Here is a 16824-nt window from a genome sequence, read left to right as displayed (position 1 = left end):
TTCTACAAACTGTGTTATTAATTATTATTCATTTAGCATTGACTTTGAAGTATTGTCTCAATAATAATAATTATCCACTCGAATCTATATACTTATATTGGTGCTCTTCTTTAATTTTGGTTACGCACTTAAAAATCAGGAACGACAGAATAAACTTTAATGATTTTCCTTTCTTGGATTTGCCTTGGCTATAATAATTAGGATAATAACTTATAAAAAATTGGTGCTTACAAAAAATAGCCAGAGACTGGGTGTGCAGCTAATAACATAGACACTTTTGGATGTAATGTACATGTTGATTTTGAAAATTTAATCCCATGAAAAAACTGATTTTGCATAATAATACCTTACTTACTTGCCATAAAGAGATGTTTTCGACGTATAGCTTATTCTTAAATATTTTATTTTGTTAATGATTCGCAAAATCAATTTCTGTTAGAAAACGATAATATACAGGGAAGTGACCCTGTATTATTATCGTTTTCTGTAAAACACCAGCAACCTCGCAGGACAAGATATCTAATATCATAAGAACAACATTTGTTCTACGACTATTGGCATAACGCAATCAATTATTTTTAAATGATTTTTTAAGCTTTTATTGTACTCTCCTAACATTTGTAAGTCTATGCGCTGACCGTCGCAGATAGGTCAAGTTCAAAGGCGCTAGCGCCGCTATCCCCCTAACTTCCATCTCTCGTTCGCTTCTTGTTTACGTAATTTTTGGGATGCGCGTAGTTTATAATACTCAAACGGAAAATTAAATGGATATTGCACGCCTCATAAGCGAAGCGTTGAGGTGGGTACTACTGTCACTTCGTGCAAAACATCTGATTTTTCAAACTTAAAATGTCTTTATGTATTATATGATTATGTATCATACATTGCACTTGTAAGATAATACATACACACACATATTAAGAAAAAACACTATTTTTAACGTTCATGATATTTTTTATGTCATATTTGTTATTTAAACTAGTTAAAAAACAGTTTAAAAAAGTTCTGTCTTGGACGTCCGTGTGTCTGTATGTGCGGATCCTTTTTCTTGTTAACACGATAGCGACCGAAATACTTTACTAATCGAGTCTTTTTTTTTCTCTTACGCTTGAGTATGCTCAGGAATAGAACCCTTTCATTTTTCAGGGTCTGATTCGATGTGGTTTAATTGTTATTGAATAAACAAAAATAATAATTAATAAATATTTATTAAAAAAAAATTATGAGGCGTGCACTTTTGGATTTTCCAAATTATTTATTTTTGTATGAAAATAAAATCTAACAAATTATCATAAGTCGTAGAACAAATGTTGTTACTTATGATGTTAGCTATCTTGTCCTGCGAGGTTGATGGTGTTTTACAAGTAACCCTGTATAAGACAAAAGCGGCGCTGGATTTTCTCATAAATTTCTAAAAAGATGATTGATCCTAATCGATATTTGAAAATGCATAAAATTCATCGATTTTAATGATAAAACAGTATGCATGCTGTATGAAATATAGAAATGGGATTCGTTTGTTGTTTCTAAAAAGTAGGTATTTACTGCCATTAAGTATGAACTAGGTAGAGCTGATTATGGAAGATACTGTAATTATCTTTTTTTTAACAATTGAAAAACATGTAAATGGTCACTAGGAACAGCACAAAGGCGACTAAGCATCCCGTGATTTTATTTAGCACGAGTAACATCAAAAAACCAAAACATGCGGTACTAGGCTCTCATAAATAGATAAGAGGTCAATTGGAGTCTGTGCAATGGGATAGCCCTCGAGGGCGGGCGGCAAAGGCTGCATACACAATGCACATAATATATAAATACTAGCCATAAGGTATATACATTATTGACGCAATATGCAGCATGCCTTTGTGATGCTTTCCAACAATTTTGTGACATCACTTTTTCCGAATAACAAAAGTAGCACAATGTGTGATTGCGTAGAAACTAAAAATGAACGTACATACCTATTCTTTTTCATTCGATGAGCACTATAAATAAAAAACCGTTTACAACAAATATTTATTTATTTCAATTAAAAGCAATTAATTTGTTGCCAATCATGTATACATATTATTTAAATAATCATTCGTCCATCGGAACACAGACGGGACCAACTCTGACAAACCCTTCAGGACAATTCCCATTGCCAATAATATGCTCACATGTACCAACTTTCACAGGCTGCATCTCTTCTTCAATGGCCACTTGACATTCCTGTTTCTGCTCCTGTATTTCAACTGCTTGTGTTTGAACGCCTTCTGCATCCATCCTTATATTCTTTTTGCGTTGATATTCCGTTCGATATTTGAAACTGTTTCTTTTTTAATTAGCAGACTGTTGTGGGCACAGACAATTGGAAAATAATGGAAGAAGAAAATTGGAATTTAAATGTTTATTATTTTTAATTCATGTACCAGCCGTGTTGCTGATGCCAAACTAATAATGAAACTGTTTGTCTCAATTGGCTAGCGTTCAAATATACTTTCAATGAGAGAATACATGACTAACAAAATTTTATCAAATGTGTATAAGGGTAAATTTAAATATGTGGGGTTTTTATAATTTATGCAAAATGTCGTTGTTATGTGACAACATCTCTAAAGTTTATGTCAGTCAATGAATATTTTTATTTAATATCAAGAAAATTGTAGATTTGCACCTTATTAGAATGACGCACAATTGCGCGTTTCCAAAGATAGATATTCGAGAACTTGTACATATTATGGCTAGTTATTATGAAAGTTTGCGATGAAAATCCCTCAGACATAAATAACTATCTATTATGCTAACAATTTTGCTTCTTAAGAGAGTGGTAACTTATTCTACATGTTATAGTAGATACAAGAGATTTTATAGTATCAACATCTAGTATTGCTTTTTACAATACTTAATTTTGTAATTGGCCAGCCTTAAAATATCATGCTTATTAAATTGATATCTTCATTTTGAAGCAAATTAATCCAAACAAAAATAGTTTATATATCACGTTGAGATCGAAACATTTTGGTCAGAAATAAAAAAACAGAATAATAAATAATTAAAATATAATAATTCTTACTTAAAGTATTTTTTCCACTTATTTACACTTGACACATTTACATATTCCATATATTAGCACATATCCTTCGGCACATTTTTTATTACTGATAACACTTTTACTTCCGAATGTTGGTTGTAACTCGCTGGTAGCTGCTGCTATCCTAGTACCATCATCAAGGGGCACATTTTTCTTATCAGCAATTGATGGACCCACGTCTATCATTTCCACTTTTCTTATTTCTTCTAACGGTATACCTTCAACTTTATTTACTGTTTCAGCACTCAACACAAATAAAATCATAATAAACACAATATACATGTTTTTAGAAAGACTTTTTTAATTTGCACTCAACTATGGAGATGAATCGATAAGACCCAAATGACCGGGATGAAAGTTTAAAATCTTCTTATAAGTATGATACCTCGTACTTATTTGGTAGATTTTGTAATATTATAGTTATTGCCCATCAATTATAATGATTCATATTTTAATCGACCTCGTATCGAAATTGTAAGCTTTGTCATTCGGTAAAAACGTCAATAAATAAAAATTAAAGACACTGGTTTGCATATTTAGAGCTTTAAATCATATTTTATTAATTAGGTGTTCTTTATTTTTTTGTATTTATATAATTTGCTTCTAGATTTAAATTCTATGTTCGCCAACTCATTTGGAAATCAAAGATTAGACATTAGAAACCTTCTTTCAATAACAAATATGGAATTGTGTTTGAGAATATCGGCCGTTAGAAACTTGTTCTCACATGGATAAGATGTTTTATATATATCATAAATTTTATGAATTAATTGATTCTTCGTAATATTGTATATAGACATTTTTTTCTGAAATAATTATACAATGCAATCCCTACTAACGTTACAAAGACTTTATCAGAAAACTCAAAACTTACAGAAAGTTGGTCACAAATGTTATAAGTTCTTATATTTATTGCATTTTACCTTATGATAACTGAACCGATTTTGATGAATTGTAGCACGGGGATAGATCATACGAGGACATTGTGCGATTTATTTTTGTTAGTGTAATACTTGAAGTGATAAATAGGGCGGTAATAAGACAAAACTGGACAATAGTAGGTAATATCTTGCAGAGCAATCAAAGCAGGTACATATTAGCTTCCTAATAGAATAATCGGTTTTTAAATTACCTATAATTATATGGATTCCTTATTTAATGATAGTGCAATTTATTGTAATCTAATTTATGACAATTTTGCAATGCTATTCCACACACAAACACACACACACACACACAATATAATATGTATAACCGTTGAGGATAAACCGCACTGTTATTAAAATATTATAATCGAGTACAGGTTGAAGAATACTGGCCTTTACTACCAGCTAATTAATTTCCTCTGCATATAAACTGAACAGACAAAACTTGCATCATAGATTTTTCAAGATCAGCCATTTTTTAAGTTGCAAATTATCCCCCGAAAGTGTCCATATTAGCATGCCTATGAAAAAATTTGCAAATAAACACTTTTTGAAATCCCACTCTGTTTTAAAGGAGTATAAAGTATTAAATATATTATGATCCATGATTTTATGGGACGATAATTAAGAAATATCTTTGATTATATAACAAGAAGCAGCTACGATACTCGTAATCTTACGAAATTAATATGTTTTCTTTAAAAATGTGTAATGTGTATGTTTAAAAGCACACAAATAGTGTACAGTAATTATTTATCGTTATAAGCTCACAGGAATTAATGTATTCATGTGTCCTTCATGTTTTGAAAAGGTCAAGTAGGTCTGACGATTTGCAGTGAATGAAATTAACATTCAAAAGATGTGTCGAAAGAAATAATATCAAAAATATGTACATAAAAAAGGATGAAAGAACAATAATACAAAGTACATTTCATACCAGTAAACATTTATTACAAATTACCAATCAACAACAACAATTCTTAAAGTTTAATATCACATTTTTGGTTCATTGGAATAATTAGCTATATTTAAATTACATTCATACAAATAAATAGCTGAAACATTTCATACAAATTTAACAAAATTATTAATAATTATAGCCTTGAAAACACTTCGTCCGTGACCTACAAGTCACCAAGGTACCAAGCTAACATCAACGAAGAGAGCTTCCATCGATGTATTGCAAACATTTCATGAACACGTATCTTCCATTACAATCTTCAGTAACAAGACGCTTTCACTTCTTTCACCATTCACTGTGTAAGCTTAAATGCAAGCAAAGCCCTTTCTCACTTTTCCTAAAGGACAGCTCGTTCCCGAAATGAACGATCTGTCATTTAAACTTGGTATCGATTTGAAAGTCGATTTCACAAATTTATCAATCAAATCCATGGGAGCTTGAGGCTTTTCGATCAACTTGATCGAAGCCACGGGGTTTCCTTCGTTGTCTTTCTTAATAGAAATCTTCAACGTCATTTCTTCTTTAATTGGAATCTCTTCCAGTTTTATAACTCTGCACTGTACACCCAAAACAGCGAGGCATGTAACAAGGAAAAATACTTGGATTGCAGACATTTTGGTTGAATACGACACGACTGTTTGAGTTTGTGTTGTTGAATGATATGTTGAAAGGATGAACGAGTATTTATACAAAAGAATGGCTTGATATTTTGTGCATCTTTTTCCCATGACGTAAACCTTGTGTCTTCGGGGATCTATGAATGGGATGATTCAAGTGATGACGTGGGATAATGGCGAGCTGGTGCTAATTTTAGAAATTGTATAGGTATCATTTTATAAGCTTTGCTCTATGAGCTTTACAAATATTTAACTTTTACTATATATCGTATCGATTTTCATTGTTCGGTTATTTGAGAGAGCAACAATTAATCTTCAACATTGTTGTCAAAATTTAATTGATAGTTAAATTACTATACCTATTTCAAAGTGTCAAGATACACATTAATTTAGGATATCGAGTTCATACCTATAGGGCTGTAAAATTATTATTTATAAATCAATCGATACATTTAATATTTAGGTGTATTGGTTAATTGTAAATGCTTCATTATTTTTAGCTATTCTTTGTCTCTATTAAAAGACCAGATAGGTTAGGATATGATTAAAGTAAGGGATTTAATGAAAATTATCCTCAAAATACTTTCTTATATTAAGGGCTGATTTTTGAATCCTTAGTTAAAACTTATTCGTCGAATAATGTATAAAACTACCATTTTAAAAACGTATTCTAATTGCCCGTATTTGACAGTTTACGTGACATTTTAATATCATCGTGTAATACTTTATTGGACGGATAAGTTTTATCTAAGCATTGAAAAATCGGCCCTAAATGTTAAAAAAAGCAATGGATACCTAAGCTTATACTTAGCTAACATAATTTAAGTTTATAAAGGCGGGTTTCATAACTTTTGGATGAGTTATATTTAGCTTATTTTTCAGTTAAAATTAAAGATAATCTATGGCAAAAAAATTGTAACTAGGTAAGTAAAACATATTATAAAAATAAAAATGAACTTTAGGTCTTTCTGCTAAATTAATGCGATTACATTGACTAGGAATTAATTAGTGATCTTTGATTGTTTGATATATCTCCAATTAAATTAGGACAATAACTGTTAAAAATGTGAAAATATTTATGAAAAAGTTAAACGTTCAAAGCAAGCGTGTTTACAATTATTTCTCCTATTCAAAAATTGATAATTTGTCATCATAAAATGTGTAATCATAATATTATGTGATATGCCCTTTCCCACATGTATGAATAAAGTTGGGGAATTACGTCGCAAAGAATTACTATTCGATAGAATGGTAAGCCCCGCGCGTGCCAAACAGGTAATATAATTTGTAATATATTTATGGTAATAAATACATAAACCGGTTGCAAATACGTATGGTAGTTTGCAGGTTTTTTAGATGTGGGGCAATTTATACGTCACGGTTTTTGATATTAAAATAGATTGGGTTTTGATGTAGCTTTTATAATTTGAAATTTAGACTGCGCTTGCGATTTATTTATGATAATTGATATGACATGAAATATGTTCGTTGATTTATTTTTGAATGTTATTCTTGTTTTCTTGTTTGTTTTTTTAGTACCGAATTTAGTTTGTTACAGGCTTACGTATATAAATTTACTAGACTTTGCGTCTGCAATACTATTTCGTAACATGGTATACCAAGATACATATAAACATATTAATTTCCTTATTACATACGTAACCATTGTCATAACCGACGTAACACGATTTCAGATATACAGCATGCTTCCTGGTTCCAAGAATTCAGGGCAATTTGTCGTAGTTACAACTGCGCAGGATAATGAATTTATTGTAAAATAATCATCATTTCTTAATACATTCGATTCAATTTTCAATTGCTTTACTAGAACTTTTAAGCTTTTAGTTCTCCCCTTTCTAACAGAAATTGAGTATCCCATGTTAAATATTAGGTATATGTTTGACAATCTGGTGTTGAATCTTTTATCAGACGGTGCCTGTACGTAAAAGTGTTTATCGCAGGGGAATACAGATTTTTGTCTTAATTTTTTTTCATACTAATAGGTATCAGAATACAGATTCCAACTCGATATTTTTACAATTTATTACGCTAGAAAGATGCGCCTATGTTTTATTTGTGTCATCATAAGAAGAAAGATATGTCGAAATAAATTCAGCTGTTTCACATAAGAATAATAAAAAAATAATTATAATAAATTATTTATTTATTTGATTGATTCAATATACTTATTTGTTTGAGGTTTTGTTAGTGTTCAATAGAATTATTAGCTCCTTATCATAGAAAGTACGGTTGAATGAACGATGTTTTTAGATAATTATATTTTACAATATAGCCAATGTTTTGGTATTTTAACAAACGATTGTCTACTGAGTCTACTGAGAACATTTAACAATGTTACAAACAGAATTTTTTATATAAAATCTCAATCCAATTCATTAAATAACTTACAAAAACATTTATAAAACCGAGAACATAGACCAAATAAACAACAAAAAGTACCACCAATCAGCTTCATGATACAGTGATAATAATTTATAACATAATGAGTTAAAGATAGTTTATCAGTTGACATTATCATGTGTAATACACTCGTTCTTATATAATAATTTAGTCGACTTGTAAACGAGATTAAAATTGGAAGTAAATTCTGTTATTTTAACGTGAGTAATTTAACTAAATATTAAGGAAACTTAATTTTGAGATAGTAGGTACCTAACTGAGTTACCTATAACATAATATCTATGTACGTAAATACATCATTACAAACATATAAAATAAAGTCACTTCCTGTCCGCTGTCTGTATGCCCCTATGTACCTACGGGCTATGCTAAGATCTTTCAAACTGCGCAGCTGATGTGTTTCTTTTAGATAGTGTGTCAAAAGAAAGGTTTTCAGATATATAGTTTAAGACATGCGGGTGAAGCCGCGGGCAGAAAGCTAGTAGTTTATAATGGCAACAATATAACACGTAGGTACATACCTATAGGAAGTTTTGCTTGTAAAGTGCAAACTTTTATTAGAAGGTATAGGATTCAAAATATCTTTATAGTTTCATAAACTAAACATGACAATTATTATAATTTAAGGTGTGCATTGTTTGTCAACAGAATGACGACCTACTTTTCATATCCCTCTGAGGAGTTACAAAAGGAGTTGAAGAGGACTGCCGAAGCCATTGTTGCTCCTGGAAAAGGAATTTTGGCTGTAGATGAAACCAATGGTAATTAAAATATTTCTATTGCGATTATGTAAATAATAATATTTCTATTATAAGGTTGTTATATTGTGGCTGTTATTAATTGTCACATTGTTTCAAGTTCTTAAAATACAAGGGATTAATTTAGAATGTTATGTAGGTATGTAGATTCAGAATGAGCTAATTATAATAATTGTGAAGGTAGGTACGATATTTCATCAAATAAAATATCACTAAACAATTGACCTAATTAACTACCTACGCTAAAATTTTTTTTAAACGAATTAAATGGTGATTATAGACAAATACATATTTTAACTGTTATATATGTACTTATTTTATCATCTAAAACTAATAATATACACATAATCATATTGTTTACGCGAAATTATTTCAGTAGAACGAATCAATAATATCATATTTACGTACCTAGTTTCCGAGAAACTAGTCTTACATAACAAAGGGTTCTATATAGGTCATTTCATGAATCGATATAAAAGGAAATGTTATTATTTATCCTTGTTATGTGACGTCACAATATAGGTAACCGATGTGCGTAACAGCTAATGGAAATCCTAATTTAGTCACTTATTATGAATGAAGTTGGATCCCTATTTAATAAGGACAATGTACCTTCTTTTCAATAAGAAAAACGTTTTCAGTATGTCACATATTATAAATTTTCTGACTAGAGTTAAGTAATTAACTAACTCTTCGCATTGGGTTACTAAAATTGCTTACTATGTATTTCGAAACATTTAATAATTTGGGACCTATTACGTTATGTAAATCAATACCTGACTATCATTTTTACACGTACTATAGCTTGTATGATGGCACTTACAAAACTAACAAATATGTCTTTTCACAAAAAAAAAATACAAAATTATTTTGCGCATATAATTTTGGAAATGTGTTCCACAGCAGAACCCGTTAATCTCAATTAATGAGTCATGTAATTACAACACCTGACTGTTTACGATCTCTAGCTGAGCGTAAATGCACTGTATATTAATTTATGAGACAGCCTTATGTATTCATTTACTTATTTACTTACTGTATTATCAGATGGACATTATAGAGGACATTATTATGTGTTTATGATAAGTGACTTGCCCCGGTTGGAAGATTAAAAGGGAACTAAACCAATGTATCTTACTATGTAACTTATGACTTATGAAGCTAGTTATGTTTGTTAAAATAATTTTAAAAATATCTAGAGAAGTCTTGGGTTACCTACTCAGTTACAATTTATTACCAACTTATAAAACAAAGAAGCAGCAAAAATCATAAGGAATTTCTAAATTCTTTAATGTTTTTTTTATTAATTTTAAATTAAACTTGAAGAAATAGAGCATAATATTCATTACTTCATTCAGAAATGAAAAAACAACGTAATAAAATTTTAAGAATAGAAATCTACGAAAACACCAGTCATTCTTCAGAACTTACAATCTTGCATTGAAGTAACAAAAGTTCTATTTTCGCTAACAAAAGCCTACGTAAATAAAAGATCTTTTATTCCAGAGGGAATTGGCAAACTTCTTGCCGCAGTCGGTTTGGAGAACACCGAAAATAACAGAAGGAAGTACAGACAATTACTCTTCACTGCAGATGATGTAAGTAAACAAATTGTAATTTTAAGAAGGAAATAGATGTTTCAGCAAAATATTACTAGGAACCAGCATCATTCATCTTTGAAAAGACCCCTTTCGTACATATTATTAAATAATTATTAAGTTACGTTTTTCAATGGGTGGTTACATCTTCGTCGAAGTATATTAAATAAAGTTGTCTTATTATTTAATTTAAAACACAACCGACGTGACTGCATTTAATTATTTTAACTTATATTTATTTGACACCTGAGACTTCTTTCAATTGAAACTGTAAAACCATTTATAATTTATTAGCGACCTAGAATACGTAAAAATGAACGGCCTGGCAAAATTTCATATCTTATTGCGTCAAAACTCAAAGTTATGACGATAAAATATGTGATACCTTTGTTCACGAATCCCTCTGGGTGCCATTTCTTATTTGTCACATTAGTTTCAAGTAACACAATATGTTACCTTTATCTAGGCTATAAATATAATCTTATACCTATCTCGGTAAATCGTGTAAATCTCCCAAGATGGGCGTCGAGTGATTAAAGTTTTATCCCCACACTTTGGATGGTAGGTAATAGCTTTTTTATCACCTCTTAGGTGGAATTATTTATCAATCAGTACCTTGATATAGCACTCTGATGGATTTTTGATATAAATAATTAAGTATGACACCTCTCTACTGTACTTAAGTATAAATTGTTACTAGACTCGACAGTTAGAATTGAAATTTGGCTTTAATTACCTTTAAGTCAATTTTAGGCTTAAAGAATTGCACAAAATACAACTGTCTATATTTTGGTAATCTGCTATCGATCCTAAACAACTCATACATAGTTTACTTGAGATATTTATAAAGAGAATTGAAATTTCAGCTGTAAATAATAACAATTAAATTGATCATTCCTCTATTTATTCGTAAATTAATTACTTACGTATTGAGAATTACAAATATAACAACGTGTAATTAATTTTTATACGGACAAAGGTAAAAAAAATAATTTCTTTTTTTGTATTTGAAATGAAATAAATATTTCAATTATTTATTTCAGGTTTTATCCGAGAATGTATCTGCAGTTATTCTTTTTGATGAAACTGTGTATCAAAAGGCAGATGATGGAAGCAGTTTCATTAGCATATTGCAAAAGAAAAATATTATACCAGGAATAAAGGTGGATAAGGATGTTGTGCCTTTACCTTTTACTGAAGACGAAGTAACCACGCAAGGTAAGTTGCTAAAATCACAAATATAAAAAAACTACATTATATTACAACTATTTTTATTACGTACAAAGAGAAATAGAATATTATACTGAATTAATTATTCTCCTTTGTTTTTTTCTCTTGAAAATGTGTAAAGACTAAAGAGTGCTTCTCTGGAATAAAAGCAGAGATAATTATTTATCCAACGTTATCTCATTATGTTGTAGGTATATTACTTACAAACTGCTTCTAAGTCGACACAATTAGATTTTTTTATACGGGTTACAATTTATAAGATGACAAACAAAAAAGTTCCTGAAAGATACATGAGGTCTGAATATTTATTTCTATAGGAAACACACTATTTAATAAATTTTCAAACTATACACTTAAAGCGCAACGCATCATAGCAATACCGTCACGTCACGATTATGGTATCTTTGAATCTTGCCAAAGAAGTTTCACTTCTGACACGTGTGCTCGGCTCACACGCTCTTTTTTATGGATACCAGGGTAACATAAAATGCATAAAGCTTTACACCACATCCATGCTCTACAGGTCTCGACGACCTAGCAAAGCGGTGCGCCGAGTACAAAAAGCAAGGGTGCAGGTTTGCGAAATGGCGGTGTCCTCTACGCATTAGTGATAGGACTCCATCAGTCCTTGCTATTGAAGATACAGCACGTGTGCTAGCTAGATATGCTTCTATATGTCAAAGTGAAGGACTGGTGCCTATAGTTGAACCGGATGTACTGTTGGACGGTAAGAACTAAGAATTAAATTCCTGCAATTATAATAATATTTTACATTTACGTAAATAAAATGAACCATGATTGAGATGACGTAAATATGAAAAATACTTTTTGGGGCAAGAAATTCTCAATGTAAATACATACATTTTTGTGGGATATAACTGAAATTAAATTGCACCAATTTGATGGTGATCTACCTATATGAAACAAGAAAAGGCCGAATAAGTTTACCAAAGCGGTCGGATAATAAGTGGCCGCCTAGAACGGTAACTTGGAAAAAAACAAATAAAAGTGCCTTTTATATTATGGAACGTAAGTAATTAAAAGAAAGCTCGCAAATTTATTTTCCTCGGGCATTTTATGTTATTCCTTCTTTACGCAATGTACTGCTGTTGAATGCTACGCTGTTTACTTCAATTTAAAATAATAAGTTTATTGCAATTAAAATAAATTGATTTCTTATAAAATTTCAATAAGTACCTACTTGTGAACGTTGAGAATTGAGATTATGACATAACTGACAGATAGGCTACCCAGAACACACACAGAAGATAAGAAACTAGCTTTAAAAGCATATTATAACGTTCCTAATATCACCTTATTTTAATACCAGGCGATCATGACATTGTAAGAGCCCAAAAAGTGACTGAAATTGTACTAGCAACGGTATACAAAGCGCTAAGTGACCATCACGTTTTCCTCGAGGGATCACTTCTAAAGCCTAATATGGTAAATATTTTACAAATAACCAGACCTAAAGAAATTGGTACTTACTTACATATTTATTAACATTTTTACCACGTAAAATTTGTGGATTAAAACCAAAACAAGTGTAGGCAAAGATGCATTCGTTTCAAAATAATTAATTAATCCCTATGTGATTATATAATATGTACGTAATTATATTTTAAGAATATTCAACTCTGGAATTACTATGTGTTTATTGCGAAAAACACGAGAAGCCTAACCCGTCACCTAGTTATACGCAGCTTACAGAATTACAACCACGACTATTTTAGCTAGGTAAATGAAGGAATATTCGAGCAACACGTTTTCCATATTATTTCAAACTATTTGCATAATAAAAGTGGGATCTAATTAAGTTCCTCTCGTTCAGGCTCCGAGAACACGAAATTGCTCTTCTGTTAAAATCATTTTAAACACAAGGCGCTGCTTGCTAATAAGCAATTATATTACCTATACTTTATGTATCGTATAGTTCTCATAGTTTAAACTCCTTTGACACAATACACCGAGTCCTATTAATAAAGTTATGTATAGTGGATCCTTTCTGAATTCAGAACACATGAGTTTCACTGATCATAACTATTTTGATATTGAAATTGATTTGATTCAATCAGTTCACTCATAGGTTTAGTTTACATACAAAGTTAAGTCTACTATCATAATTCAAAAATTCAGTCAATCTTAAACTTACTACTTAATAATATCGTTCTTTTATAACTATATCCAGACAATTTAACTTACTATTAATAAAAAATTGCTTTAGGTAACTCCAGGACAAAATTGCAAGATAAGGAACAGCCCTCAGGAAATCGCGTTAGCAACCGTGACAGCCTTTTTGAGGACAATCCCTGCTGCAGTACCAGGTTTTTATATTTATAAAGAGCTTAGCAAATTGACGAATTAATTTCAAAGCAAACTACATTCTTACTTTATTCTTAAGTAAGAATGTAGTCATGTATATTTCACATGACTCTACATTTGAAAATAATGACGGGGAGAGCTATTGTAATTTTAGGCATTACCTTCCTATCTGGTGGCCAGTCTGAAGAAGAAGCAACCCTGAATTTAAATGCTATAAACCAGGTGCCTTTAAAGAAGCCCTGGGTACTAACTTTCAGCTATGGAAGAGCCCTACAGGCATCCGTGTGGAAAACCTGGGCTGGTAAAGATAGTAATGTAAAGAAGGCACAAGAAGAGCTCATCAAGAGAACCAAGGTAAATAACAACGGAAATAATCTAATAAGAAAATCTATTTGCAAGATTTCTGTTGCCAAGGGCAACGGAAAGGCGTTTAAACCATTCATTGAACGAGTATTGTTGATTGTTTTTCATGCTATTTTTATTTTAAAAACAATAAAATGGAAATTCTAATCTTTATTTAATGGGCATAGAGATTCAATTTAAAAATAAAAGTTTAACATACGCAATACCCTTAGATGGCAAACAAATAAATACCTAATTAATTTAATATGTAGTCAAAAAAGGACAGCTCACAGCGTATCATCTTGGATACATTAGGGCTTATTTCTGTCAACAACATTATAAATTGTAACTACTAACTGAATAAATATGATTGGTCGATGTCTCATCATGTAGGGGATTATTTCTTTACTTACGAGTAGGTATATCGAAGAATTTCAATGACGGTCATACAATTTCGGGAATAACCCTTTGTAAAAAAATAATGAATCACACTAGTTCAAAAAGGGGCCAATTATTCATCAAAAGTCTTCTATAAATAGAATAGTTATTTCGTATCAATTTTTATAGAAATTCGTTTTTTTATAAAATTTTACAACAGTACATTGCTAATTCAAATTGAAATAAAAGTAGGATTTATCTACGCTATTTTCTGTATCGAAGAAACATATACGATGATATTATTTAACATTATTTTGACGAAAGCTGTGTAATATTCGTATTGTAATAAAGTACCTAGTTGTTAGTAAGAAACAGATCCCTGAAATAGGTACCTACTTTTCAATATTATCTCTTTAGTCTATATTATAATATGTTATAATACAAAAAGTTATTTTATTACTCATACATTGCTATATAAAACTAATCTTATTTATAACACACGAGAAATATAGATATATCCCACGGGGCTTGACCCACTTAGGAAATTAGTTTCAGTCAAACTTGCATAATAAGCTGGAGTCAATCAATACTATGCTATTACTGATTCTCGGAGTAGATTATTCAGATATGCATATTGCATAAGTTAAAACAATATTGAAGTCAATCTATATTTCTACGTATTAATTTGAACCAGATTACCAAGATTCTTACTGGCATGATGTCGCTATTATTATTGAAATTGTAGGAGACAAACAATTATTTTTGACGTGACAACGTCTTATAATTCGATAGAGCCGGCTGCACGCACGAAAAAACATGACTCATGCGGCGTTACCTCGCTCTGAGGCGTTCCATGTAAGGCTTGAAGTGCAAGCGAGAGCGCGGAACGAGCGACAAAGAAGCACAATCGGACGTTGTCACGTTCAACTATCGTCAGTAAACCGACTTTACAGACAACCAATTTTTTTATTTTATTTTTATAATACCTAGGTACTTAAATTATTACACGTTTCTTTTATAGGTAGCTTCTTTTATACGAGTCTAAATTGAGACGAAAAAGCTCAAAATCACACAGACGTTGTACCTACCAAACTACAAAATTTAAAACCTTGCTATAAATCTACTCTTGGAATCTCTTACCATATTGGAATTGTTAATGATTAAAAAGAGAAGATAAAAATATGATTAGTAGAGTCACCTACGTATAACATTTTTTTATTTATTTTTCAGGCAAATGGATTGGCGTCAATGGGAAAATATGAATCGGGGGCAGTTCAAAGCGTAGCGGGAAATAAGAGTAACTTCAAGTCCAATTATAAATATTGAGAGAAAATAAATTTATTTTATAATGTTTTTGACTTTTATTTTTATTAAAATTTTAACTTTAATCATTATTTATCACGTCTAGAGCTATCAATTCAGCCTCAATCAACATAATGCCTAATGGTTGCCTGGAAGAGATTGCTTTAAGCAATAAGGCCGCCTTTTGTGCACTTACCATATTTATGTTTTCTTGTTAAATTATTTTTTTATTACTGGTACAATAAAGTGTCATAAATAAATAAATAAAATAATATACCTACCTAAACTAGGGAGTACAACGAACTTTCCAATCAATGCAATAAATTTATATACATAGTTTGCTTGTTTTAACACTCTTATCTCAGGAACTATCAGCGTGTTCAACCAAACAAACAAACAAGTGTAGATAAACATGACCAAGGCATTATTACATTGACTCTTACACGGAAATGCAAATTCATGAAAAATAATTTTGTATTGGATAGTCAGTTTATTCAGGAAGCCTAGTAGCATCATACATTTGTACATTTTTTTAAGCTATTGCATAGCTTCTATCGCGGGCCTTGAGCGCGGGGACCGAATCGAGAAATTCCGTAACGAAAAAACCTCACGCTCCCCACTCCGACGGGCACGGAGGTGTGGCTTGAAGGCATAGCATGCAATCACCATGCAATAGCTTTACCGCGGCAGTCCCCGAGTGCCTCACGGCTTTTTATTTTATGCGGGGGAAAACGCAGGTCAGCTTCAAATAATATTACCAAAACTTGTATTTCATGTACAATAGAACCATTCTGAAGAAAAAAAAATTAAAACTTTAATATGTAATTAACCAAAAGATATAATATTAAGTTAATTACGTCTGCTGGTAGCGAGTTGATCTCTTGACCCAT

The 16824-nt window shown here is 30.9% G+C and overlaps 1 protein-coding gene across 1 annotated transcript; it reads left to right on the top strand.

The window, feature by feature from the left end:
* The first annotated feature begins 8111 nt into the window (after positions 1-8111).
* On the top strand, positions 8112-15983 carry LOC149898979 (fructose-bisphosphate aldolase-like). The gene is made up of 9 exons (XM_090114341.1): positions 8112-8201; positions 8650-8762; positions 10266-10357; positions 11401-11575; positions 12111-12314; positions 12918-13033; positions 13815-13914; positions 14067-14266; positions 15863-15983. The coding sequence occupies exons 2-9, from the start codon at positions 8651-8653 to the stop codon at positions 15956-15958; spliced, it is 1095 nt and encodes a 364-aa protein (XP_089970467.1). The 5' UTR covers positions 8112-8201; position 8650; the 3' UTR covers positions 15959-15983.
* Positions 15984-16824: the final 841 nt, after the last annotated feature.

Source organism: Colias eurytheme, chromosome 21 (genome assembly GCF_061535395.1).
Source record: "Colias eurytheme isolate Ceu_HAF_F1 chromosome 21, ilColEury1 Martin Lab GWU primary, whole genome shotgun sequence".
NCBI lineage: Eukaryota > Metazoa > Arthropoda > Insecta > Lepidoptera > Pieridae > Colias > Colias eurytheme.
The sequence above is the reverse complement of the archived record's forward strand: the minus strand, read 5'-3'. Positions and strand labels throughout refer to the sequence as shown.